Genomic DNA, 27,815 nt, shown 5'->3' with positions numbered 1-27,815 from the left:
AACAATAAATGAGTACTCACCTGCCTTATGGACGGTCTTGCTCGAGAGGCTAAGTGAGCACAAAACCCCAGCTCCTTTTCGGCCCAAACCACTCCACACCCAGCTCTTTTCGGGCCCAGCCTCACGGACACTGCAGCTGCACATACAGGTGGGATCAGCCCACTTGCCGAAGACAACAAACATGGGCACATACAAGGCCCAAGCAAAATTTGCTGAAAGCCCTCGAAAAATACTCACCGTGATCATCCCAACCTTTGCTCGACACTAACTGCCCAAGGAGACCAGGCTCTTGCGCACGAGACCTAGCTCTTTCGGACACCACGGAACTTCGAAAATCCTTGGCAGCACCTCGACATCCCCCTCGGCCAGCACCTGCCGATCGGCAGAGCAACTAATCCAGCTGCCAGCAGCTGTCACGAACTGCCGAAGCCGCTACACCGTGCCTAGCTCTCGGCCACACCTTGCCTAGCTCTCGGCCATTCTCCAAACCCACCGACGTAAACTTCCTGCCGAGAGAGAACACAGCTGCCGAAGCTTCGATCACAGCCAACCGTGGCCAAGACTTGCCGAACGGCAAGGGCTAGCCACTCGGATTTTCGAAACACAATCAAATCTTCGCCGAAGCCGAAACACCACCACTCGACAACTACCCAAACACCCTTGCCGAACGGCAAGGGTCCAGCCACAACCAATATGCTCACAGCACAGCAACACTTCCTCGGCCCGCACCTGCCGATCGGCACTGCACAACCCAAGTCGCCAAACGGCAAGATCAAATCTCCACGATTTGTTACTCTAATGCTCCCAAAGCCAAACCCTACCGAAGTTGCCAAATTATACTTGCCGAACGGCATAGTGCACCCCTAATTTTTATACCCCATCCTCCCAAAACCCTAGCCCTTTTACTTGCCGAAGCCCATCTCGGGCCCAACCCTAGCCCCTTGCCAAAGACCCAATCCAAAAAGGCCTAGCTCCCGAGCAACCAAAAAAATTGGCTACACCCTTGCCGAACGGCAAGGGCCATGGAGAAGCTGTGGAAGGCCCAATCCAAAATGGCCTAGCTCCCATTCCCAAAAAAAAAATAATAATAATAATATTTTGCTAGACCCTTGCCGAACGGCAAGGGCCATGGAGGCTTTGTGGGGAGGTCCAAAAATCCCAAATGGCCCAGCCATTTCCAAAAAAAAAAAAAAAGGAGCTAGACCCTTGCCGCACGGCAGGAGCCATGAAAGAATTGGAGTCTCCAAAATTTTCAAAGTACCCGGCTCCCTCGAAGGTCTGGCTCCCCTAGGGACCCAGCTCCCATCCTATCTGCAACATGCCCACGTACCCACGTACCCAGCCACCATGTGTTGACGCAACTCCTAGCTTGCCAACTTGGGGGACTAGGGAGTGCCATGCGGCTCCCAATGAAGCTGGAATGCTCGGTTACAATCACAAAAACTCACAAGTTCCCAACCCAGAAGTTACTTCTCGACCGCGAACTTGGGGGACTACTGTTTACACCATAGTGAACCGAGCAGACCCAGCATCAAAGCGACTAGCACCAAGGCAGCCACGCCTTCTCCCATGCCGAAGGAAGACACACTTCCGAGGTGCCAGACACCTGCCGAAGCTCTCAGCTGCCAAAACCTAATCTCCAGGACACGTGTCATCACCACAACGGCTTGCACAAAGTCCCACATTGGAACTTTGTGCAAAGCTCCCACTTTCACTTCCCTATAAATAGGGAACAGTACCCAGGTAAAACCAAGAACTACTCTCCCACTTTTACTGTTACTCTGCCAGAATTACTTCTCGTAACTGACTTAGGCATCGGAGAGCCTTCGGCCGGCACCACACCGGTGTCCGAAGCTTAACGATTGCTTCTCCTCTTTTTGCCTTCTACAGGTCTCTCACCAACCCATTTCACCAAGGGCCTCAGCCCTTTTCTCTGCTGAAGACTCAGCACATCTAATCACTAAGTTGGACTCAATATTGGCCGGGCCATTTTGAGCATCAACATAACCACCTCTCCTTCCGTAAAACTACAAGCAATTTGTTGATGAAACTAGTAGTGACTATTTGATCAAGTAATAACAGTACTTTGTCGAATTAATACCAACATAGGGAAATTAATTCTCTTAATTTTGCTCTCGAATCAGTTGGAGATACATAGGTAACGTACTCTTTCAAATTTAGCCATGACTTCCTCCTTCAAGTTAAGAGCATTTGTAATTGTTACTCAACAGTTTAGTTCAATTTATTGAATTTTTTTTTACAGCTATTAAACTGAATTGCAGTTTCACTTTCAATGGTGCAGTTCAATAGCTTACAAATTAAAAACAATATATTTTTAAATATTTTTTAAAATGATTGAATAAAATAAAATGAATAAATTTAATTACAATAAGAATTAAAAAATTAAAGTGGTTTCAAAGAGATCTTTAAAAAGAGGCCAATTTTAAATATATATAAAATTAATAACAAAATTTTCTTTGGTTGGTGACAATATTATGTTAACATTTTTTTCTGAAGAAATAGAAGTTGAGATTAAATGAGAACACATGAGAGCACCTCTTTTTCAGGTTATTGTAAAAAGTGAAGTTGTCTATGTGTCAATAAGAGAGAGGCTGCAGAGTTATTATGGTGTGCTAGCTTATTGAAATGAATTTCATTTCATAATTCATTTTATTGACCTCTGAAATGAATTATTGATCACTGAAATGAAATATTAATCTCTGAAATGAACTGAACTTTACCGCTGCAAGTCAAAAGTTCAATTTATTGAAATAAAATTGAAATGACCCTCACCATTGTAGATGCTCTAATACACGCTTGTATTGTTCCATCACCCTCTTCGGTGTCCATGAAAACTACAAGGTCCTTGTAGGTCAATCCCCCAACCAAAATCATTAATTTAGGCTTTTTTGATACATTGTACTATACTAACTAATTTTTGTCGGATAGTATCAATCTGTTTCGGAGAGGACTGACAATTTAGGACAGGACCCAACCCAAATTCTACTTTGGAATCCGAGCTGAACCTTGTGAGTGTTCGACATCTAGCAGGTGCTGAGCACATTTGACCAAATTGCCCTTCTAATTAAAACTCAAAGTTCTTTTTCTAATTTGATTTCTGCTGAAAATTCGGCAGAGTTTCCCTTGTAAATTGTCATTTCCCAAAAAATTTCACCTGTACAATAAGCAATTTCAATATCCACAATCGCTCAGTATGCACAATAGTATAATTCAAGCAACCCAACATCAAATCTTTATGTCCTCAAGCCTCTTAAAATCAAATCAAATGTTCCGCCAACAGAAGCTATTCCAAACTTTTGAAACAACATGAATACGTTAATAGATTTCAAAATAATTTAACTGAACAGCTTTTCAATCCCTTAGTCTCGTGGCTGCACCTAGTAACTCTAGGTTGCCTACGTACCCTTAACAAGGGATCAAGCCACACGTAGTTCTTTCTCTTTTAATACTGCACTTGTGTATCTCGTCAATTGTCATTGTCCATTGTGATTGCAAATCAATCCAGGTTCTCATGTTAGCGATATGCTCAATAACATTCACAAACTCTAAAGTAATACTTTCCAAATTCTCAAAACAGTTCATACTCAGAACATATGCAAGCCACTCATTAAACTTCCTTTAATTCATAAATCAATTTATGTATTACTGGCTCAGATAAACAAATAAATATATATATATAAAAAGATTTATAATTAACTTATTACAGATAAGTAGGAAAACGAGAAAATTATTAAAATAACGTTGACCACGTGAAATCTTAATGTCAATAACAACAGCTTAACTGAAACATATATTTTCCTCTTTCACTTATAAAACAAACTCATCGCTAAAGAAATTAATTTGTGAACTGTATAAAATCCTTAAAACTTAGAAAACTTTCTACCTGGATGTACCCCTATCCATATTCCGTCAATTCCTTTAATTTTCCATCAATTCCGATAACATTCCGTCAATTCCAATAATTTTCCATCAATTCCAAGTATCCTGTCTGTTACCTCGCCATTGAATTCATAAAAGAGGACAAAAGGGTTATAGACTGGGGGAGCTAGTTGATCAAGAAAAGAGAGCTGCAAATAGCGAAGATGGTCAGGGGTTGGAGATGATGGCTTGATAATCTCCTTGGAGATCACTTCAACCTCAACCTTCATCTTAATTCTCTCTCTCCTATTTGATCAGAATTTTTTTTGATTGTGCAGTGCAGGGACGGAAGTAGTTTTTGAAAAGAAAGACAGAAGTAGTTTGTTCAATTATTATTAGGAGGTCAAAGTTTGATTGCTGTCAATTGTGTGGTGTTGAAGGGATGGGGATGGCATTATTTAGATTTCCACATGGAAAGTGGAAACTTATCATTTGTATATATCAACGTTCATAAGTCTAGGCATTTTCATACATAATATAATAGCAGGGGAAGGTTTATATATAGACAAATTAGCATTCAAAGTCCAATCCCCTTATAGAAGATAAAGTTCGATCCGCTTTCTTTTTATGTCAATGTTGGTGACTGGAGATAGCTCTCTTCAATTATTCCTGGGATGGGAGGGAGTAGGTCCTGCTTCATATTTGTTAATTCATTTCTGGTTTACACGACTTCAGGGTTTTCCTACTTTCAACCCAAAAGAAAAGTCTTACATTAACATTAATAAACAGTAATACAGCAACGTTATCTTAAAATTAAATTTTATTATATCAACTCTTTAAATAAATAACTAAAAGTTTATTGGATCAGCCAAATTTATTGTTACACCCCTAATTGTTTTGTACCCACTTGAGATAATTTAATAGATTAGTTTCATAACACATATGGTCCGTTGAAATAGTACAAATCAAAATATTAAAAACGAATATTTCGTGAGCCTCTATGGTGTCGACCTAACATAGAAGGTTCTTGAAGGTCCCTCCCATGTAGGACTCTCCCCAACCAAAATCATTATAATACATAGGAAATCTCCAATAACTATAATGTAACCACCTCTTCTTCCGTAAAACTACATGCAATAATTATAAGTTAAGAGCATTCGCAATGGTTACTCATCAGTTTAGTTCAATTTATTAAACTTTTTTGACAGCTATCGAACTGAACTAGAGTTTCACTTGCAGTGGTTCAATTCAATAGCTTATAAATTAAAAACTATATATTTTTAAATGATTGAATAAAATAAAATGAATAAATTTAATTACAATAAGAATTAGAAAATTAAAGTGGTTTCAAAGAGATCTTTAAAAAGAGACTAATTTTAATTACAAAATTTCTAGCTACCTTCCCAAAACTATCAGTAGATGGTAAGATTTGGAACATGATATCCAATCATACTTTATTTATCAACAATGTTAATTTACTGCAATCTAAGGAGAACAGAGAAAATAATGCTTGTAAAAGGTTGAAAGTTATGATCTTCCATCTACAACGTTTACTCAAAGCACTGGGGAAGATCAATAGCAGTAAGAAACACTGAAAATATTCAAGGAACGCCAAGTTTCTCTACAAATACTAATACTTCATGGGATTGGACTGGACATTGGTACACCTAATTACATCGATAACAACAAAATTATGCAAACAATGTTGGACATTGGTACACTTAATCACAGTCAAATAGAAAATGAAACAAAATGTTCAGAATTTTTTTTGGTTGAATCTAATTGAACCTTCATTTTATCTTTGAGGAAACATGAATAAGGTAGAACTGACTTCTTATGTTGATTTGGTTCATTATGGTCTTATTTTCACCACAGCAAAGAACCTTGACGATTACCAAAAAGAAAAACTAAATAAAATTTGCATTCTAATTATTACGTATTACAATAATTTATTTATATATTTTATATCTATAGAGCGAGGATAAAAATTACACCAAAACATTGTTTGGTATGAATCATAAAGCGCATAACTTGACCCATAAAAACTATTTATTGTAATTCGGTTATTCAGAATCATTAAACAATTTGTTTTGTAACTAATTGATTGACTTCAATTACAATAAAAGCTATCTGTAGGAAATACTATGATATCCAACACTTTGTTTTATGTATTAAAAAAAATTAAAATAAATAAAGGGGCAAATAAAATGCCTTTTATAATTAAAATTTTTTTTATAGATTTTGTATCCTTTAACAGATTAACTACTAGTCCCACTCGAATTTGATAATTAAAGTTGGGTGTACTCTTTCTTCGAGTTTTACCAATTTAATTCATTAATGTAATAGAAAATTATTAAAGTTCTTTAATTAAGCGATAGAGGGGTTGGGTTATTAAACTTTTGATGTATTTTATTACATGTATAAATGTAACACAACGAAAATAGAAAGAAAACTAAACGCACAATCTTTTCTTTTCTGTTTGTATTGTATTTTATTTTATCAACTTCAATCAATATGTTTGGTTCGATTATGTTGAATTGGATTATGGGCAATATCAATAGCTGACTTGTTGTCACAATGCAACTTCATTGGCTTTTCTGGCTTAAAGCCCAATCACAAACTCCGTGAGCCATTCCTCGATACTCTGCTTCTGCACTAGACCAAGAAACCACATTTTGCTTTTTACTCGGCCAAGTGACTAGGTTACCTCCTACAAATGTAAAGTAACAAGAAGTATAGCATCTATCTGTAATGGAACCAGCCCAATCAGCATCTGTATATCCAACAACTTCAAGATCTCCATTTTTCAAGAACAGTAATCCTTTCCCAGGGGCTGACTTTAAGTATCTTAAGATCTGATAAAATGCATTCCTATGAGAAACACTGGGCAAATTCATAAACTGACTAACCAAATCCCAACATATGCAATATCTGGTCTTGTGAATGCCAGGTATATCAACCTTCCAACAAGGCGTTAGTACTGTTCCTTATTGGTTGGTTTTTGGTCCATGTCTTCACACAACTTGTGATTTATCTCAATGGGTGTATCAGTAGGCTTACATCCAAGCATTCCTGTTTCAGTGAGTAGATCCATTACATACTTCATTTGAGACAGAAATATACCAGTTTTTGACCTTGCTACTTCAATTCCGAGAAAGTACTTCAGATAACCTAAATCCTTTATCTCAAATTCCTGCGACAAATACTTTTGCAACTACAATTACTCTTCCGCGTCGTTTCTAGTTACGATTATGTTATCTACATAAACAATCAATGCAGTAAGTTTTCCTTCATCACGTTTCAAGAACAATGTGTGATCTGAATTACTCTATGTATATCCAAAATTCTTCATAGATTTAGTAAATCTACCAAACCATGCCCTGAGAGATTGCTTTAACCCATATAATGACTTTCTAAGCTTGCAAACTTGATTTTTCTTGTCATGAGCTGAATTACATCCTGGGGGTAAGTCCATATACTTCTTTTTCCAAGTCTCCACATAAGAATGCATTTTTGACATCAAACTGATGTAGTGGCTAATCGAGATTTGCTGCTAGAGACAATATGACTCTAATAGTGTTAATCTTGGCTACTGGGGCAAAGGTCTCCTCATAGTCTACCTCATATTTGTGTGTGTATGTCACATCCCTAAATCGGCTCCGCCATAGCACGATATTGTCCCTTTTGGGCCCCCTTTTCTGTCCTCACTGTTTTCTTTCTGAGAGCTCACAAGCAACTTCTCAGTGGGTCACCCATCCTGGGATTGCTCTAGCTCCCAACTCGCTTAACTTCGTTGTTCTCATGACTCTGAAGCCAGTGAGCTGCCAAAAGGCATCGTGCTAGATGGAGGTGGGCATGTACATATAAGGCACATCACCCCCTCTCCGTTGGTCGATGTGGGATGTTACAATGTACCCTTTCGCTATCAATCTAGCTTTATATCTTTCAACGGATCCATCTGCTTTGAGTTTCATAGTATAAATCCACATACATCCTACTGTCTTCTTTCCATGAGGTAAGGGCACGAGTTCCCATGTGACATTCTTTGGAGAGCTCACATTTCTTCATTCATAGCTTCTTTCCATTTTGGTCTTCTAGTGCTTCAGTTACACTGTTCGGGACAGATATGTCAGCCAACTGCTTCACATATTGTACATGTGACTCTAATAATCTGCTGAGAGATATATAATTATTGATGGGATATTTCCCATTGGCTTTAAGATCTGCTTCATATTATACTCAAGGTTTGTTACGGTTCTTCCTTTCTGGAAGCTGATATGTAGGCTCTGTGCTTTCTGAAATCAAATCATCATGGGATATTTCATTAGTGTTATCAATTTCAAGAAAAGATGTTACCTGAATGACTTCATCAGCAGGTGATTGGTGTGGTACTAGAGCTGAAGCGGGCAAAATCTCATAAAATGGTTCAATTTCCTCCTGATTTTGACATCGTGGAGCCAATGGATCTTTTTCTCTGGCGACCGGTCACTAAGCAGGTTCTCTGTAGTTGAAGAACTAAAGGGGGGCGACCGGTTGCTTTCCACTGTCGATCGGTCATTTTGATGTAGAGTGACATCCTGGGAAAAAAAAAATTGAGAATTAGAGCAGTAGTGGATTCTCGATTCTCCTCCTGGGCTATTGAAGAGGATGATTACACCAGTATCCTTTCTGATGAGGTGCATAGCCAATGAAAACACACTTTTTGGCTTCGGGATCCAATTTGCTTCGTTGGTGATCACGTAAGTTGACAAATACAACACAGCTGAAAATCTGGGGTTCTAGGTTTGATGTGGGAGGTGTTCAGATATGATGGTGAAGTGTTTGAAGTGGTGTTTGGAAATTTAGAATACTAGATAGAGGGAATCCGATTGATAAGGTATGCTGCAGAGACAACGGCTTCGCCCCAAAAGAATCATGGCATATTAGCACCAAAGAGAGAGGCACGAACGACTTCCAATAAGTGTCTGTTCATTCTTTCAGCCATCCTCATTATGTTGGGGAGTGTAAAGGCATGATCGTTGATGTATGATGTCATGATCTTGTAAGAACTAGTTAAGATCATGGTTGAGAAATTCTTCGCTATTGTCAGAACGAAGAACCTGAATTCTGGCATGAAACTGAATTTCCACCATTTGATAAAATAGTATTGAGAAGGGAAACCCAAGTCATGAGTGTGCAATCATCTATAAACGTGACAAACCATCGTGCCCCTGCTAGAGTGGCAATTTTAGTAGGTCCCTAAACATCAGAAGGAACAAGAGAAAACAAAACCAAACTCTTATTTGAAATTAATGGGAACAGGACATGATGGCTCTTAGCCAATTCACACATATCACAATAAAAGTGTTGAGGCCCAAAAAGTCACGGGAAGCACAAAGACATTTAAAGCCCAATATAACATATAATGTCAGTCATGCGTTAATCCAAGCTATATTTTGGGATTTAATTCATTAAATATATATAGAAATAGTGTACATGCCATGCCAAACTAATAACACATTTTTCCCATGCTAATCACCTATCAAGCTCACATGAACCCAAGTCATGTGGTTTACGGGCCTTGCATGAGGGATTGTGGTGTGGAAGGTTACGGAGGTCCACAAGGCCCACGAAAGTTCTTAGATAATGGAGACTTTGGGCTAGCTACTTGGGAGCACCAAAGTCCGAGCCCATTACTTAGAGTTCTCCAATGTGGGTGAGCAAATGAGATATTTTTCAAGCACTTCCTTTTACCCATAGGAAATAGTCATTTTTCAAATACCTAACTTTACCTGTTGGAAACAAGCCTTTTCCAACACTTCCTATTACCCATTGGAAACAAGCAGTTTCCAGTGCTTCCTTTTACCCATAGGAAATAATTAGTTTATGCTGGAAAATAATTAGTTTGTGCTGGAAAATAGAATGCCCCAGTGCTCCTTTTTAACCACTGAAAATAGGCTGATTCCAGCACCTCCCTTATTGGAAACAAAGGAAAACCTTCACCCTCTATAAATTGGCATTCATGGCTCAAGCAAATGGCACCAATTTCTCTTCAGCCAACACTCCCTCACTCGGCTGCTGCAAGCATCCCAGCAGCCATTAACCCCCTTCAGCAACCACCATACCACTTTCCTTCCTCTATTCAGCTGCTGCAAGCATTCCAACGGCCACCGTAGCCATTCCTCAGCCATCACAACCATGTCTTCTACTTTCTCACCCTTGAAATCCATCATCTTCTCCATAAAGCCTCACCAAGCATAACTCCAAGCTTTTCCTTCCTTCCAAGCTATAAACACCATAGCTTTCAAGCCTCAAGCTTTTCCTTTTATCCTCCCACCTCTAGAACTCATAAATTTCTCTAGAATCATTGTCACAAATACCATACCTCTCAAAGTCTTAAGCTTTTCTTTCCTCAGCCAGGCTCTTTGAAACCACATTCATTTGACTGCTATAAGCATCTCAACAACCATCACAGCCAAACAATCAAACCACCATAGCCGTAGCTTCAAACAATAAATTCTCAACACCCAAACTCAAGAATGTCAAACACCAACTCAAGCACAAGCATTCTCATTTGCTAAACTTGTGGGTCGTTAGCTCCCACACTCCAAGCCCTCATGCCAAGCACATATAATCTCAAATCAACATCAGCAAGTCATCTTCAACTCAACCAGAGCAAGCAACATCCTTACTCATTGCTGGAAGCTTCAATCTCAAGCCGTGTTCTTCCATATTCTTCCTCTCCCTCCCATAAACACATCCAAAGAGAGCAAGTATCATCACTCACCTCTGGAACCCCTTCTATTTCAAGCTATGTTATTCCATTTCTTCCTTTTTTTCTCTTCTGGCAAGCCACCCAAGAGGCTGACAAAGCTTTCGTCAAGGTGTTGGAAATCTACTAAAGCCACCCATTCTCTCTCTCTCAAAAAAGCTCCATCCCATATGAAACACATAACCTCTCATGCCAAGTCTAGTAGTACCTTAATTCACAAAGCAAACTCTCATGCCAAGTTTGTGTAACATCAATGCACCATCTTCAAATCTTCGTCAAGCTACCAGAAACATCCGCACAAAACACGTAGTTGCTGGAAGAAGAACAAAGTACTCCCCTGGGACTTGCTCCTCCCTCGAGGTACTTTGGGCCTATTTCTCACTAACTCATAAAAAGGGGCAACGAAGAATCAACAAACCCGGATGAGCCTTCCAACGGAAAAAAAACCCCAACAGGAAGCTGGAAACATTAAGACTGGAAAATAATGATGGAAACAACTTCTTAAGATAATCGAACGAGGCATGCCCAAGACATTTATGCCATAACCAAATTTTGTCTCTTCCCCCATTCACACCCCTCAGAACGAGTTCCATTGGTTGTGAAAGCTTAACCAACCTTGATCTCACTATCCGGTGCCCAGTCCAAGTAGTAGAGTTTGCCCCGTCGAGTACCACAATCAATTGTCTTTCCTGTGAGGAAGCCCTGAAAAACACAATGATTCGGCCAAAATGTTACAGTACACCCCAAAGTAGTAGTAAGTTGTGCAACAGATAACAAGTTATGGTCCAAAGATGGAACAAGTAATACAGAATCCAAATGTAGGGAAGTAGAGAGAGATAGAGAGCGCTCTCCAACCACAGGGGAGGGGGTACCATTACCATTAGACACCACCGATAGAGTGGATGATTTGTGACTAATAAGTTGGCCAGGATCAAATATCATGTGATCCGTAGCACCCGAGTCGATAATCCATGCGAATTTTTGAGAGGACGTATGAAAAGTAGAACCTTTGATGGTGGCGATAGAAGCATGAGTCCAGGTAGTCGAGTCAGCAGGATTGATCGCATGCTTCTGTGAGTCTACAATAAGGGTGAGAATCGTAGGGGCTCCTGACATCACAGGGGAAGTAAGATGTGACATGAGAATATGAGGAATTGTGATTTGAGGAATTTGATGTAGGAATTGGATTTGAGAGGTATGTGTATAAGATTTGAGGGTATGTATTTAAGGATTTTGATAAGAGGATTTGAGGACTTTAGATTTGAGGGATTTGGATTTGGGGAAAAATATGAGGAATTTGATTTAGGGTTTTGGATTTGAATATGAGAAATTTGAGATAAGGGTTTAGAGACAACCTAGGATCGATTGCTCTGATACTATATGAATATGGTTTGAATACTTTGGGTTAGGTTTTATTCTTCTCCATAAGGAGGTATATATAGGAGTTTACATAAGTGCTTTATAAGGAAATAGATACAGTAATCAATTAAGATAATATCTCCTAATTATACAATGATTTGTCAACTATATAGAATATGAAAGTAAATTCCTTAATTAATCAAGGAAATAAATCACTTTGATTAATTAGGAGACTCACGTCAACAAAACAATGAGCATGCATTATACATGCATGGTAGCATTTGTTTTCATGTCATTTCATTATAGGTTTATGGATACACCAGTATATGAATTTGCCCATTCAATTAGTTGAAAATTTCAAATGTGAAATCTCATATCAAGTCTTCCTTCTATAAATTCAATGATGCAGAAAGTGCAATTAAGACCTAGATTTCAATCCTATATAGCAGGAACAAGAACATGGCCCAGGAGATTTCAACCCCAAGAAGGAAACCATAAAACCATCTTCTCCAACTCCTCTCAAACTTAAAAGCTTCGAGCTCTGCCTTTTGGATCAGCTTGCTCCTGTAGGATATATGGCCCTCTTGTTCTTCGCTACCCCACCAATGAGGTTACAACTTACAACAGAGAAAATATCTCAGCAGCTAAAGAAATCACTCTCAGAAGCCTTAACTAGCTTCTACGTACCCACTTGCTGGAAGAATCAAAGATAACATCTTTATTGAATGCAATGATGAAGGGGTTATCTATGTTGAAGCTCAAGTCAACGCCCTTATCTCAACCTTCCTTGACCAACCCAATTTCGACATACTAAAATCATGCCTCCACATTGAGATTGGATCCCCTGAAGCAGCCACAGGGATGCTACATTTCTTTGAGTGTGGTGGATTGGCAATAGGTGTTTGCGTGTCACACAAGCTTGCTGATTTGCCAACTCTAGGCACATTCATCAAAGCTTGGAAGTGCGCAGAGACCTATAAGAGTTGAAGCTGCCACTAGCCTCATTTGGAGTTGTGCAATGAATGCATCAAAACTAAGTTCAGGGTTTTCAAAGTCATCAAAGGTGTCACATTCTGTAAATATACGCAAACGGGTTGTGCCACCATTGCCACCAACCTCAGTTGGGAACCTTGTGGGCGACTACGCTGCAACGGTGGAGGAGACTGGGATTGAGTTGAAGGAATTAGTTTCTCGACTGCGGAAGGGATGGTTGAATTTAATGAAAACCATCCCAAGACATTGAAAGGGGGCAATGTGTTTGAAGCCATTTGTTAGTATTTTAAGGAGATAGGATATATTATGAGTGGAGATGACATAAACTTCTTTATCTGTACAACTGCATGCACCTTCGGAATGTAGGAGATTGATTTTGGGTGGGGAAAGCCAATTTGGGTGAGCATACCTGGTGATATACTCAATAATGTTGCTACTTTGATTGACACAAAGGAGGGTTATGGAGTGGATGCATGGGTAAGTTTAAGTGAGGAAGACATGGCCTTTTGAATGTGAACCGGAACTTCTTGCTTTCACTTCTTTAAATCCAAGTGTATTTGGACCTATAACAAGGAGATCTTCTCTTTAGTTTCTTAGGATTTACTAGCAATGATGCCCGCGCGACGCTGTGGGTTTTGAAATCGTGTGAAATGCGTATAAAGTAGTAAAAATATGCAGGGAAAATGGCAATATTTATATAAACATGGAGATGTAAATAGTGGTATCATGCTTAGTTTAGCAAGCTTAAGTTACAAAAAATAAACTAATAACATGTTTTATGTGCTACTTGTTATGTGAAAATACTGGACATATTTTAATAGATCAAGCAGTTATAAAAACATCAAAATATGGGCAACCTTTAGTTGCTCATTGTTCAAAAGAGTTTGGGCAGGTGTTTATATAAGAGATATTTAGTGATATACCCATTTCTAGCACTAATATTATAAATAAACCCTACATAATTGAATTTCTATAAACAAACCCAAAAAAAACCCAAAAGATGATAGCTGGCCTTATTGAATTTAATATTGATTATTAAATTACTTTGATGCCCTATTGAGTGTTTTGGGTATTTTTATGAGATTTTGGGGTTGGGCTTGTTTTAAGAAATTGATGGTAGTTTTGTAATTTATAAGAAGTTAAAAGCTTTTTTGTTATGTTGTAAATGGGCTTTGGGTGTGTTTCTAAAGTCTATTTCATATAGGGTATTTTTATAATTTGAGCCCCCATATTGGGTATAATAGTGAATTCCCCTTTATATAAATGGTACTGGGTGGTAGAAGGGGGTCTAGGTCTTGCTAGCTCTGCTGTACAGGTGGCTTACATTCTTTCTCCTCCTATGTAGAGGTTTTGACTCTGTTGGCATAAATTTGGAAAATGATAGGTGTTAGTGTATATAAGTGTATATAAATGGAAAATTTTGGGTGAGAGCAATAACTATTATGACATAATTAAGTTAAAAAATAGAACATGACAAACAACAGTCTAGATACATCAAGCATTGTATTAATCTGATGGACAAAAGTATAAACTCAATCTATTGAACAAATTGAAAACAAATTCAAAACAATTGTGACAATTATTAAATAGGTATAAGAGAATTAAGCCAAAACACTTGAGCTTGAACAAAATCAAATCAAGGGGTGTTGATTTTGTAGCCATAAATATGGTAAATGGTAAGCGGTAATGGAGACAAATGAGAAAATTTTGGCGAAGACAATGGCTATTGTTATAGAATTAAGGCCAAATAAACTGCACAAACCAAATTTAAATAACCTATGAACACCTAATGACCTATAAATAGAAATAAGATAACCTAACGACCTAATGAGCAAGTTTGTTATAGAATCAAGATAATCTAATGGAGAAGCTATAGAAGCAGTAATAATCTATAAACAGCTATAGGTCATAGAAGTATAATAAAGACAGAAATAACAGGCTACATGTTATAGTTTTTGTTCATTACATTTAAAACATCTAATAAGAATTGTGAATCTTACAATGCACACAATTATCAACTTCACTCAAGCAACACTGAGTGGCAATTCAAATCCACCATGAACCAATCCATAAGTTCAAACATAGAACTCAATCATATGATAAACCATCACACAAAAGGTTTAATTTCGGTCCAAAAGAGCAATTCGAGGATTTGGTTCTTACCTAAAATGCTTTAGTGAAGTTGCAAAATCACCCTTGTCCTCATGATCAAAACTTTCAACAGCTGAAAAAAGAACGAAAGGAAATTTTCAATTGTAATTCTAAGCATTGGTGGTGCATTAGTAGACATGGGTGTAGGACTCGGACTTGGAGTGGTGAGAGAGGTGTGTTAATAGTGTGACTTTGTGAACGAACTTCTATAATCACCAATGTGAAGCCTATGTGTTCACTGGAATTCAGGAACAGATTCAATGGATATAATTGAAATTCAATCCTACGTGTGACTAACATAAAAAAACAGATTACAAATGAATACGTATCTATGTATTACTCTAAACTAAAAAACAGATTTAAAGGATATAATTATGATATGAATATGCTTGTTTCACAATTAAAAACAGCAATGGGCCATGATCCAATGTAAAACAGAATGTTCAATTCTTGTTTATTTGAGTGTCTGCACAATCATTACAGCTAATATATTGCAGAACTTATTGTAGAAAATTATTGACCATGGAACTAAAATACTCTAAAACTACATAGAATCCGGTAAATGTTTCTGAATACAGAAGCACTATAAGTAAGTACAAAATTAGGCCAACAGAAGAAATGAAACCTCTAATATGAGCCTGAAGCAATGGATGGGGCATAAAGCAAGAATCTGCCACTCAGACAATAAATGAAACCTCTAAGAGCAAGTCCAATGGGCAAGTCGAGCCCGAGGCTTTGGGGGGAGAAAAAAAAATCGTTCCAGCGGCCAGCCCAAGCCCGGGGGGCTTGTGGGTCCCACCAACTCAAGCCAGCCCGAAGGCGAGTTCAGCCCGCGTTGAAGCCCGCGCGCACAGACGTCAGTGCGACACCAGCTCCAACGGGAAGATGCCACGTGTCGCGCCCCCAGCCCTCCGATCAGCATATCCAAATCCAATCCAACGGCTGGCATTTTTTGGGCAATAAAATAATTTAAAAAATTGAAAAAAATTCTAAAAAATTCAGATTTTTTTTTCTATAAATACCTATCAATACCCTTCACTTTCAACACCAATCCTCATACATTTCATTATACTTCTACCATTATTCACTCTTTTTCACCTTGTATTCCTCGTCTTTCCCTTTTCGGGGAATGGCTGCAATCACAAGCAAGTTATTGAATGGGTGGGGGGCTCCGAAAGCACATGCGGGATAAGCAAGTGTTTCAGGAGACGGTCTAAAAATGGGCCCGGTCTAGAATAGAAAGAAAAGAGAACTCTCAACAAGCTGAAACTAATCAAGATCAATAGGAAGGCTAGTAATTTATTGACAAAGTTCATGCGACGACGATCTATATGGAAGGGGTGTTTTGTTGATGCATTCCTGTTGAGAAAGTGTTTTTTTTATTCTCCAACTCCGGATGAGTTTGAGGGGCTTGGAGCACCATGGAAGATGTTTCTTTATGTGAGGCTTGGCTCCAAATTTGTCATTGTCCCGTGTCCGGCAATGAGATGAAATTTTTTCATATGTGGAAAAAAATTCATGCCGAATTTTGTGAAAAAATTCTGGGGTCTACTCGTACGAAGATGACATTATCTAGTAGGTGGAAAATTCTCAATAAAGAGTTGAGAAAATGGAGAGAGGCCCTAGCAAAAGCGATGGACAACTATAGAAGCGGGGAAAATCGTACTAATGAGGTAAGTATTTTATAATTTTTGTTTTATTAAGTTTAATCTCCTAATATATATATTTTGTTAATATTGCTTGCATTTTCAATATTTTGTTAATATTTCTTACATTTTAAATATTTTGTTCATATTTCTTGCAATATCAATATTTTGTTAATATTTCTTGCATTTTATATATTTTGTTAATATTTCTTGCATTATCAATATTTTGTTAATATTTCTTGCATTTTAAATATTTTGTTCATATTTCTTGCATTTTCAATATTTTGTTAACATTTCTTGCATTTTCAATATGTTGTTAATATTTCTTGCATTTCCAATTGTTTCTTAATTTTCTTGCACTTCTAATTTATTTGTAAGGTTAATTGCATTTCCATTATTATTTTTTTTGTTACTTGCATATCCAATATATTTTAAATATTTATTGCATTTTCATTTTTTTGTTAAATAGATGATTCAAGCACAAATGTGGTTCGGTGCAACCGGGGGTGGCAAAAAAAGTTTCAACCATCATGAATGTTGGGAGGTGGTGAAATATTGCAAACGCTTCATAATTATTCCGACGGGTCCCACCGTTGTGTTAAACGAGACGTCACTCCGTGATTCAATGACATCAGATTCACCTCTCGATTCCCTTATGAGTCAAGACTCACCCATCGAAAAGGGGCCAAGGCCCATTGGCTGAAAGACCGCAAAGGCAAAGAAAGCGGGTAATTCAAGCAATAATAATTCAAAGTTTTTGGAGGAAATTGCAAGGCAAAACGGCATAAGAATTGAAATGGAGCAGAAACGTCAGGATAACGAGTTGGCCCTTCAAGCTGAGTATGCACGAGAAAGGGAGTATTTGCGCAAAAAAGATATGGACAAGACGGATCGGGAAACCATGGCGATGGATACAAGTCATATGTCCCCTGAAACAAAATAATTTTGAAAGCTAGAACGAAGGGATGTTATGAGAAGAAGACTTTTCCAGGATGATGGGCCTAGCAACACGGATTGGTTAAATAATGGAAACCATTAAATTAGTTAGCATACCTTTTATGTATTTGTATTTTTTATGTTTTCTATTAAAGTTGTTGACCCAGCACGTTGAGGTCATTTTGGGATCCTGCAACTCCAAAGAAGGCATGCCAAACCCATGTGTCGAAGCCAGCAACGGTTTCAAGGATGATACTTTTTTGGCCTTTTCTATTTCCGTAATTACCTTGCCAGGCAGTTGGGCAATTCTTTCATTGCCAGTAAATGCAGTCGATGCTACCAATGATTCCTGGAAATCCTCGAGCTTCGGCTTTTTGTAGAAGCCGTTGGAGGTTCCTGGGAGTAGGTCTACGCAGGTAGTCCCTATTGTACAGAGTTTCAACTACTTGACAAAATCTTACTAAAGCCTCCAACGTAGTGGACTTCCCCATCCGAGCAATCTCATCCACCTGATCAGCAGATGCTCCATACGCCAACATTCGTATAACAGCTGTAAGCTTTTGCTCCGAAAGAAGCCCCAAAACCCCAGTAGCATCACACTTTTGAACAAAGTATGCATCATAATTGCAAATATCATGCATGACTTTATTGAACAAATGAGGTTGCATTCTAAATCGCCTTCGAAAATCAACATCAGAGTACAAAGAAGTTGGGATAAAATAATCTTCCAAAAGATTTTTACCCCGAGAATGCCTATGTCTGTCCACATTCCGGCGGCGGCCGACTTGTGAACCACGACGACGACCTTGGTTCTCTTCATCTTGCAAAGCCACTGCTATGAGAACTTGTTCATCGACTTGTCTCTACAACTCATTGATTTCATTTGCTCTAGGGTTTCTCTCTTTTGTTCCTTGCTCTTGCCTCTCCAAGCATCTCCTAAAATCTTCCATTGAGAATGAATGAAGTATGAAATCTAAACTCTGAGAAATGAAAATATAGAAAGATGTGTGAGAGGTATGAGCTGAGCCTCTGATTTTATAGAAAATTTTGGAAGATAAACATGCCACATGCCTTGATTTGATTGGATGAAAATCTTATCTGAAATTTGAAATTCATCCGAAATTTGAACCCAAATTTATATGAATTTTGAATTTTGAAATTCATTTGAAATTTGATCCAAATTTATCTGAATTTTGAATTTTGAAATTCATTCGAAATTTGAACTCAAAAATTTATCCGAATTTTGAATTTTGAAATTCATCCGAAATTTGAATCCAAAAATCTTAGCCGGAAATTTTATCCGATTATGAATAGTCTTGACACGTAGGAACCTGAAAATATTATCCAAATTAATTATTTTCATTAAAAAAGTTGTGAAAAAAACAAAAAAAATGAATAGTAATTGCCCTTAGCCATGATAATGGGTAGAAACACAAAATACTATTTGCAAGGGCAACCACTATTTACGTGAATAGTGGCTGCCCTAGCTCCCCCTTTGCCATGGCTAAGGGCAAATGGGTGGAGTTGCTCTAACATCAAAAACAGATTCAAGAGGTGCCAAAAATACAAAAACAGTTCAACAGATGCCACACCAGATTCAACAGATCCAAGAGATGCATAAATACCAAAACAGATTCAACAGATGCCACACTTGGCAAAACAGATTCAACACATGCCACTCATACATTACAATCCTTTTTCGGTTAAACACATATATAGGGGCAGACCTGTTTGATTGTGTAGAATATAGAGGTGAAGACCAAAATGTGGGTGAAAATATCTGCTAGTCCAGCCAGCAAGTCATACAGAGAATGGAAAATCATTTCCTGTAATAAAATTAGGGATACTATACAATATAGAAAGAATACCAAATAGATTTGACAGACTGTAAAATTAGGGTTTATACAATATAGAGGTTGGAGTTGTAAACATCTAAACTTATCATCACAACAACAAATTAACAACCCATTACAGCAGCAAAATCATTACAAATTGTCGAAATTGGCATGCTTACTTTCCCACAACAACAATATTAACTACAACAGATCATCACAGCAGCAGAATCAATTTGAGCAAGGAATCAAAGGATTCAACAGCATGCTCAGAAACCCATCAAAAGCCATTAATCCGTTAAAAAGTTGAGGGGATGCAAACCTGAAGAGAAACGATGGAAGAACTTGCAGATCGAAAATCTCTCAGACGAACGTTGGACAGAGGATGAAAGATGGCTGAACCAACGAAAAGCAGATGAGATGAAGACCAAACGAACGGCGAGATTCGCAAAGGGAAAGAGATATGAGAATAAACTATGCAGGCTTACCTTGAAAGTACCCATGTCTGAGAATTAGAGAAGACGACTATGATCTCTAAGGCCTCTCTCTCTCGTACTTCTCTTCGATGAAGCGGCTTCGGTTTCTCTGAAAAGAATCGAACAGGGCAAAAGGGCTATGTCGCTGTGCATCAGGGCAAAAAGGTCATTGCACTGTTCATTAGTCAACATAATTAAGACAGCAACCAGTTAATTAGGGGCACAAACGTCATTTCACTATTGCCAATGAACACTCTAGGAACAGTACTCGGGATTCAGTTGTAGTATATATATAATTTGGTGTTTTTGCTGGTTTTTCTCTTCTTTTTTTGGGATAAGAATTTTGTATATCTGCAATGCCAAGGAACTCTACACTTGATGGTATAAGTAAACTGTTTAAGCTCATGGCTCATACAAAACACTATTTTAAGAGATTTGCCAAAGATGCTTTAGCAATACCCTATGAATAATTATAAAACCTTGAAAATGCTACATTAGTCGGAATTTAATACATTTCCCAAATTTAAACAATTCCATCGTGAATGCATAATGCATATATGTACAACCAGATATGCGTTAGGTTTATTTTAGTCATCTACTTCTTCTCGCGCCAGCTTCAGGCATCCCTTTACAACCAGAGAAATGAATTACCACTTTGTTCTACAATCCCATTATTCCAGGACTTCAATCTTCATGAAACGACCTCCATTAAATGGCTCTCAAGTTTTACTGGAAGTGGTACAGTAACATCAGCAGGTCTAACAGACATATTTCCAAGTTTGTTTCCTTACTTCTGAAGTCGACAGGTAGGGGTAGAAACTGATCTTGCACCATTAGAGACATTGAGAAATCGGTTGGGCATGCACAAAAGAGTGGCCAGCAGTTACTCTGTTGTCTGAGCCATCCAAGAAGTAACTTTTTCAGGAGTTTCAACTTCTATCAGTTGTGCACCTTCACTGACCATGCGAGGACCTTTTTTTATAGCACTTTCTTTGATTTTGCAGAATCTCATCCTTCGCTCATAAACTTAAACATTTGGGATGTCACATGACAACTTGAAGCAAGTGCAACATCGTTCATAGCACCTCTACTTCCACATCCTATATTCATGAACGTTATGCACCGCGGAAATGTCTACTCATAAATTCCCGAGCCTTTAGGCATCCATGTATTTTATGCTCAACCAAGGCAAATCTCTTTTTTCTGATTGGGAGGAAAAAGAATTGTTCGATAGGACCAAACCCCTCAAACTGAAACCATATCTGATCAAACAACATGGGATCATGCCCCTTGCATGGATCAGCATGATAACCTAAGGACATAGGACTGTGCAGAAAGAGTATGAATTCTAAACAGTGATTGAAGTAATTGAGGTTCATGCACATTCTGTACCAAATATTTAAGAAGGATCTCTATAGCAGTTGCTCATGGAAGATCTCCTCAAGAATTCTGCCACCAATTTGGAGAATGCAGAGGAACTATCCTCAAGTAACCGAGTTGGAGAATCATACTCTAAAACCTTGCCTGTATTAATCAAAAGTTAATAAAATCAGTTCAATTCATGTCACCTAAACAATTTTAAGTTTTTCAATTAACCGTAAATGTTATTTCAGATTTTTCTTTGCCACTAGATCCAGGTTTCAATATCAATATGCTTCAACTATACTATCTGCTAAAGTGGAATGTTCTACCCATTTTGGAAACATATCTACAAAGCAGGTTATACTAACAATACCTTCACCGAGAACTAGAACCAGGTCATTGTCAATAACCGTAGGAATCCGGTGAGCCACAGTGATCACTGTGCATCCACTCGTTTCTTTCCTTATTGTCTCCTGAATTAGAATATCAGTTGCGGTATCAATAGAAGCTGTAGCCTCATCCAACACAAGAATTTTCCTTTTCTTCAAGAGCACTCTGGCGAGGCAAACAAGCTGCCTCTGTCCAACACTCCAGTTTTCTCCATCTTCAGCAACTGTTACAATGTTCGAACGAATTAAACAAGTTGGTGAATGAGACAAAAAATAATAACTGAACTTCTTTGGTTGCTTATATATTGAGTAGATTTTTCGATCTTCATACCAGGTGCATCAAGAAGCCTTTGGTCCTGCCTAACGATCTCTGCCAGTCGACATTGATTCAGAACCTGAGTTATTGAATCATTGAGTTATTGATTCATATAAGTAACATTACCACAATATCATTCTTGTAAATAAAGACTTTGACCCTAACCTCCCAGAGTTCTTGATCAGAATGCTGTTGCAAAGGATCCAGATTGGTCCTCATGGTACCTTGAAATAAAATTGGGTCTTGTGGAATAATGCTCAACCTTGACCTTAAGTCCTGCAGGCCTATTTTAGAAATATCCACACCGTCAATAAGAATCTGCCCTCCTGAGGGTTCCACAATCCTAAAGAGAGCTTGGATCAAAGTGGACTTTCCACTCCCTGTCCTGCCCACAACTCCTATTTTCTTCCCTCCAGGGAAGGTGCAAGTGATCCCTTTGAGAACAGTCGGGAGAGATGGATTATATTGCACATGAATGTTTTCAAGTTCAATTTTTCCTGCCATTGGCCATTCAGGAACTGGTCTACAGTCTTCAATCACTAGTGGTGCTTCACTTGGTATATGTGTGAACTGAAGAATTCTCTCAACTGATATCATTTTGTTTTCTACATTACACATATTCCATATCACCCAAGCCTGCAGGACATTTAGGTTTAAACCATAGGTAGCAGCCAATCCTGCCAAACCTGAGACCAAAGCAACATAGACAGTTAACTTTTAAAGCTTATTATGGTTATCATAATCATATTACCTCATATTTCATCGGGGATTGGAGGGGCTTACTAGGATCAATAGCAGACCTAGGCAGGCTGACCAAGATGATAAGAAGAAGGAAGAAAACAAGGTTGAACAGAAAATTGGTCCGAACAGACAGCCATTCCATCGTGGCATAATTGTGAAAGGCTACTCGGGAATAATCATCAATCAGGTCCATTGTTTTCATCAAAAAACGGTCTCCTTGATTGAAACAACGAAGTGTTCCTGCACCTGTGATTGATTCTGAAAAGTGATGTAGAATTGGGGCCTTTCGAATTCCAACCATCCGGGCAAGTTCTCTGGCTGTGGTAATGTAATAAGCCTACAAAAAATATAAAACAAGATAAATACCTGTGCACCAAAGTACTTAAATATGAGCTCGAAGAAACATTAACTTTCTCATTTTGAAACAAACAATAACCCATAATATTCTTTACAATGTGTGATGTACGTAGGGAAATATGGTTTAGATTTCCTTGTAGGTAGAAGGAGTTTGGTTATAATCAAAAACATGGAAAAATAAATTCGAAATGGGGTTTTTCTTACTTGATACCACATGGACAGGGCAAGAACGCCAAGGAAAAGAATGAAGACTTGCCAGGCCACTTGAGACATAAGGATGATGATGCTTATTAGCTGGATGAGGGCAAATGCCAATCCAGCTATTCTATATGGAATATCCATGTCTACTGTGTTTTGATCCGTAGAACACTGTAACCATTGTAATTTTTTCAGAAAGAAAAATAAGAGTTAACTAGTAAAACTTGACATATACTTGATAGAGTTAAAATTTATTAAACTTTCAAACAGGAAAGAAATTTAGAACTGACCCTATTGAGGATTCGACTAGAAGGCGTGGAGTCGAAAAATGAAATTGGTGCTCGGAAAACTGAAGTAATCATTCCAAGGAAGAGACGCTGAGCAGTCTGAATAGCAATAGTTGACAGAAAAAGTGCCCTTCCCAGAATGAAGATAGAACTCCCAGCAGATAACAGAGCAAATACCCACATCAACCGCTTTTTGCTGACCTTGTGTTCATTCTTTGTTGCCCAAGCAATCCAGTAATTGCTCCCCATTTGTAGTCCCTGGAAGAAGACTTGACAGAGAAGGATGACCGGAACAAGAGCACCTCTATAAGCAGAAGTGACAAAGGTTGAGTAAACACGCCATTTCACTCGACCAGTTTCTGCCTCTTCTTCATTACTTTTTCCTGAAAGCTTCCCATTGTTGATGGCCTCTTTTTCTTCTAAAACCTCTATTAGATTAACTTGATGGGATCTTCTATTAAAGGAATCATCTTGTTGGCATGTGTTAACTTGGTCAAATGATTTTTTATGCGCCGACATTTGTCTGACAAGTTCACTGTTTGGATCCGCAATCAAATCCTCATATTTTCCAGACTCAGCAATTTGACCATCTTTAATTACCTATTGACAATAGAATTGGACTGGAGAAATAAGAGACTTGACAAAACACGTTAGTATCTGAGTAGAGCAGCCAAAGAAATCCAGTAACTTACCAAGACAAGGTCAGCTGCTTCTAAAAATTCTAATTGGTGGGTAGCGTAGATGACAGTCTTCATGGACAAGTGTTGTAAGAGACATTTCTGCAAAACATTCCAATTTCTGATTAAATCCATTTTAAGACATGAACATAAATATAGAAGTACATGAACACAATTTCTGATTAAAATGATAAGAAATTTGGCTTGCCTTAAACAAGTGCGTTCCTGTATGTGCATCCACAGCACTGAAAGGATCGTCCAAAATGTAAATATCTGAATCACTATAGACAGCTCTAGCCAGTTGAATTCTTTGTTTTTCTCCGCCACTTAGGTTCATCCCTCTCTCCCCCACTACAGTCAAATCCCCATCTGCCCACGTATTGACATCATGATCCAAAGCACAAATTTCCAAAACATACTCATAACAGCCCTTATTCATTTCCTTGCCAAACAACACATTCTCCCTTATTGTTCCAGTTTGAATCCAAGCACTTTGTGAAACATAAGCTTTGGTTGCATAAACCTTTGCTCCTGCCCCAGAAATTTTGGGAATCTCACCAAGTATACTAAGTAGTAGGCTTGACTTGCCAGAACCAACAGAGCCACAAACTGCAACCTTGGATCCTTTCATTATCTCTATCTTCTCTGTAACTTTGATTGTAGGTTTCTTTAAGTCTTGCTCGGTTGTTTTCCATGCATACTCTCCTGCGTCAAGAACAACCATGACATCGGATACTTTTGAAGTATGGCAAGGAATCAGCTTCATTTGATCATCTTTGACAAATTCTTGGATACGATCAATAGATACCTTTGTCTGAGTAATCATGGAAATGAGCTCTGGCAGGTTGTAGATAGGCTCTTGTAGAATTCTAAACGTAGCTAAAGCAGACAATACCGTACCTACTGTTAACGGTGTATTTAGTAATATGCATACACCAAAAGTGGTAACTGAGACTAGAGTTGGTGAAGCCCAGAAGAGAAAGGCCACTGCTGAGCATGTATAAAGGTATCTCTTCAGCCAATGCCTCTCTGTTTCCCTGAGTTGAAGCAGCTTCTTCAAGAATGTGGGCTCCCATGAGTGCAACTTTAAAACTCTCATGCTCTTCAGAATCTCTGATGTTACTTTGATTCTTGAATCGTTCGCTTCCATGATCTTGGAGTGAAGCCGTTCTTGCGTATTGGCCAAAGGTGTGTTGCATACCATGATCAAAACTGTGGAAAGAAGAGCAGCAGCAGAGGGCGCCGCACCAAGATTCCTGTAAAGGATAGCCAGTGCCAAAACTACTTGAAGTGGGAGCAACCAAATACCATGAATGTACCAGCAGAAGTCTCCAATTCTTTCTACATCCACATTGATTAAATTAATAATTTTTCCATTGCTTGGACCAGAATACTTTATGGAAATAGATTTCTTGTAAATCAACACAGTGAGAGCTGCTCGTACTCGTACACCAATGAGGTGAGCACCAAAATACCACTGCCTCTGACTCAATGATTCCAATGTCTTAGCAATGAAGAATATGAACGCAAGAATCAACCCATGGTGGATGCTTGAATTGTCATTCTTTTCAAGTAAATAATTTACAAAATTTGTAATTAGGAAAGGACCTATATATGATGCAGCCGTATTGGCTCCTACAAAAAAATTGAAAAAATGCATATAAAAAAATGCACGACAAAACTGAAAAGGAAAAGTGATTCAATAACAAAGAGTTACCTGCAAAAACAGCATTTATGGCTAATGATCTTCGTATAGCCCGCATTATGGATTTTGGCAAAGAAGAATCTTCCGTTTTCTGTTTCCTCAGTGACTCATCAAGCACATATGAAGCATTTTCTGCTCTTTCTGAGGGAGGAACATGTGGAATATGTGGTAGTTCCAGTTTCTGGATTCGACCCCTTTTGAAAAGTGGGTTCAGCCATTGAAATGTAGCCTTGCTCCAAATTCCGGCTTTCGTGTAAGTATCAGTGTTTTGGGGGGGAGTTTCATCTTCCTTCTCAAGTAATGGGTGCTTAAGGTCATTTTTTTCCTGGGCAGCATATCTAAAGGCATTGAAGAAAAGTAGTACTGACAGAGGAAAGGAAGCAAATTCGACTATGTTAGCCTTGGGTAGAATATCTGGCAAATCTAAGGATCTGAAGTGATTAGTGAGATAAAGGCACAGAGAAAGTGAGTAAAAACTGCAGGATAAGATCCACCAAATAATGAGGACCCAAGGCCACCTATTTTGCTCACTGTGAATTGTGTTCTTGGAGTACACTGTAACTAGTGTGGCTAAAACCCAAGTCATGCCAGAGAAGATTGATTTCCAACTTATAATCCCACCACCAACCCAATACTCATAAATGCCAAAACCAAGGTAAAAAGTTGAGATTAAGGCATTTGCAACAATGGTAAGCAAAGCAAAAACTTTACTTCCTCTGTCTGCTCTATATATCAAACATGTACGATTGCTACCACCACCTCTTCTTCGTCTCATAATATCCAGCAAAACCCATGTCAATAAACCTATGAAAAACGCTACACTAACAATCTCCAGCGATATATCCATGAAGAGAAGCTATAAATTCAAAAACTTTCAGAGTCAAATTAGTTCTGGACCAATCTAGAACCGAAAGATGTCCAAAAAAAAAACTACGTACAGAGAGAGTTGAATCAATGACGAGACCTGCATAAAAAAACGTCAATGGGATAAGAAAAATGGCTACCCAATTCAGATAAGCACTGAAAAAATTAAACCCAACCCAATTGCCGTTGAAATATTGCAGCAGCAGCAAACAAGAATTTGGGAATATATATATATTGAGAAAAAACAAAATAACTGGTTAGCATCAGGGTCGGTTCATACAGAAGCAAACCTGTGAATGTATGAAGGAAGCACGTGGCTCTTCGATGCGGGGTGGTGACAAGAAAGTATCAAATGTAGGTGAATGATTCAATCAAACGCCTAGTGGCTGTGTCTATGCAGTGTGCACAGTCCTTTGGATTCTTATAAAGAAGAAGAACCAGCACTGAGGAACGTAGGCGTGCCCAAGTTGGAATCTTTACGTTGCTATTTATAATTGGAATAATATACCCAACATTCCCCTCATTTTACAAAATTAAAATAATATAGGCATATATATGTTTTATTTTTTTGGATGGTATGAAAAAAAAAAAAATTATATTATACTATAACATGAAGGAACCATTCCACGTCTTACAATCTTTGTCCCAGCCCCTGCATCTCTATCCCTTTCAGCCCTATGAGAAATTGTTAATTTATTTATTAGATAAAATAAAATAATCATTAGTTTCTGTAGAATATCAAATGGGACCAGCCAGAATCTTAACGTCATTATCTACTTATTTATTAATCGATTGCTATCTCATCCGTGGCCTGAAATTCCAACCTTAGAATATCATGAAACCAAAGAATGTGTTCATGCATGTCTTCATAATCTCTCACTTCCGGTACACACTTC

The 27,815-nt window shown here is 38.3% G+C and overlaps 2 protein-coding genes and 1 long non-coding RNA gene across 8 annotated transcripts in view; all 3 read right to left on the bottom strand.

Moving 5' to 3' along the window:
* LOC109946862 overlaps positions 1–854 on the bottom strand; it is a 3,949-nt gene extending 3,095 nt beyond the window's left edge. The window contains exons 1-2 of the mRNA XM_020555967.1: positions 461–854; positions 238–372 (exon numbers count right to left, since the gene is read on the bottom strand). Of these exons, the coding sequence (XP_020411556.1) occupies positions 238–372; positions 461–854 (529 nt within the window). The remainder of the gene's footprint in view (positions 1–237; positions 373–460) is intronic.
* LOC109946831 lies at positions 2,745–20,160 on the bottom strand. Of its 6 annotated transcripts, XR_002269917.1 has the most exons (5): positions 20,036–20,160; positions 19,870–19,943; positions 15,146–15,206; positions 3,905–4,621; positions 2,745–3,175 (listed from the first exon to the last, which is right to left on the bottom strand). It is a non-coding gene; the product is annotated as an uncharacterized LOC109946831 (long non-coding RNA). The 6 variants fall into 6 exon arrangements; XR_002269916.1 differs by lacking the exon at positions 3,905–4,621; XR_002269915.1 differs by lacking the exons at positions 2,745–3,175; positions 3,905–4,621 and adding an exon at positions 13,384–13,545.
* Positions 20,357–27,397, bottom strand: LOC18791264 (putative ABC transporter C family member 15). Its single transcript, XM_007227025.2, has 11 exons — positions 27,210–27,397; positions 26,068–27,019; positions 24,559–25,985; positions 24,366–24,452; positions 23,677–24,273; positions 23,393–23,557; positions 22,874–23,168; positions 22,256–22,776; positions 22,106–22,169; positions 21,759–21,998; positions 20,357–21,547 (listed from the first exon to the last, which is right to left on the bottom strand). The coding sequence occupies exons 2-11, from the start codon at positions 26,900–26,902 to the stop codon at positions 21,423–21,425; spliced, it is 4,356 nt and encodes a 1,451-aa protein (XP_007227087.1). The 5' UTR covers positions 26,903–27,019; positions 27,210–27,397; the 3' UTR covers positions 20,357–21,422.

Source organism: Prunus persica, chromosome G1, assembly GCF_000346465.2.
Source record: "Prunus persica cultivar Lovell chromosome G1, Prunus_persica_NCBIv2, whole genome shotgun sequence".
Taxonomy (NCBI): domain Eukaryota; kingdom Viridiplantae; phylum Streptophyta; class Magnoliopsida; order Rosales; family Rosaceae; genus Prunus; species Prunus persica.
This window is presented reverse-complemented; position numbering and strand designations above follow the sequence as displayed.

What these genes read in the sequence shown, in the direction of transcription:
- LOC18791264 (XM_007227025.2), bottom strand. Translation starts at nt 26,902, where the DNA reads ATGGATATATCGCTGGAGATTGTTAGTGTAGCGTTTTTCATAGGTTTA. An exon ending in AAGCAGCTGACCTTGTCTTG is followed by an intron (nt 24,274 to 24,365) that starts GTAAGTTACTGG and finishes TATTGTCAATAG; the next exon opens with GTAATTAAAGATGGTCAAAT. An exon ending in AAGGCTTCTTGATGCACCTG is followed by an intron (nt 21,999 to 22,105) that starts GTATGAAGATCG and finishes ACATTGTAACAG; the next exon opens with TTGCTGAAGATGGAGAAAAC.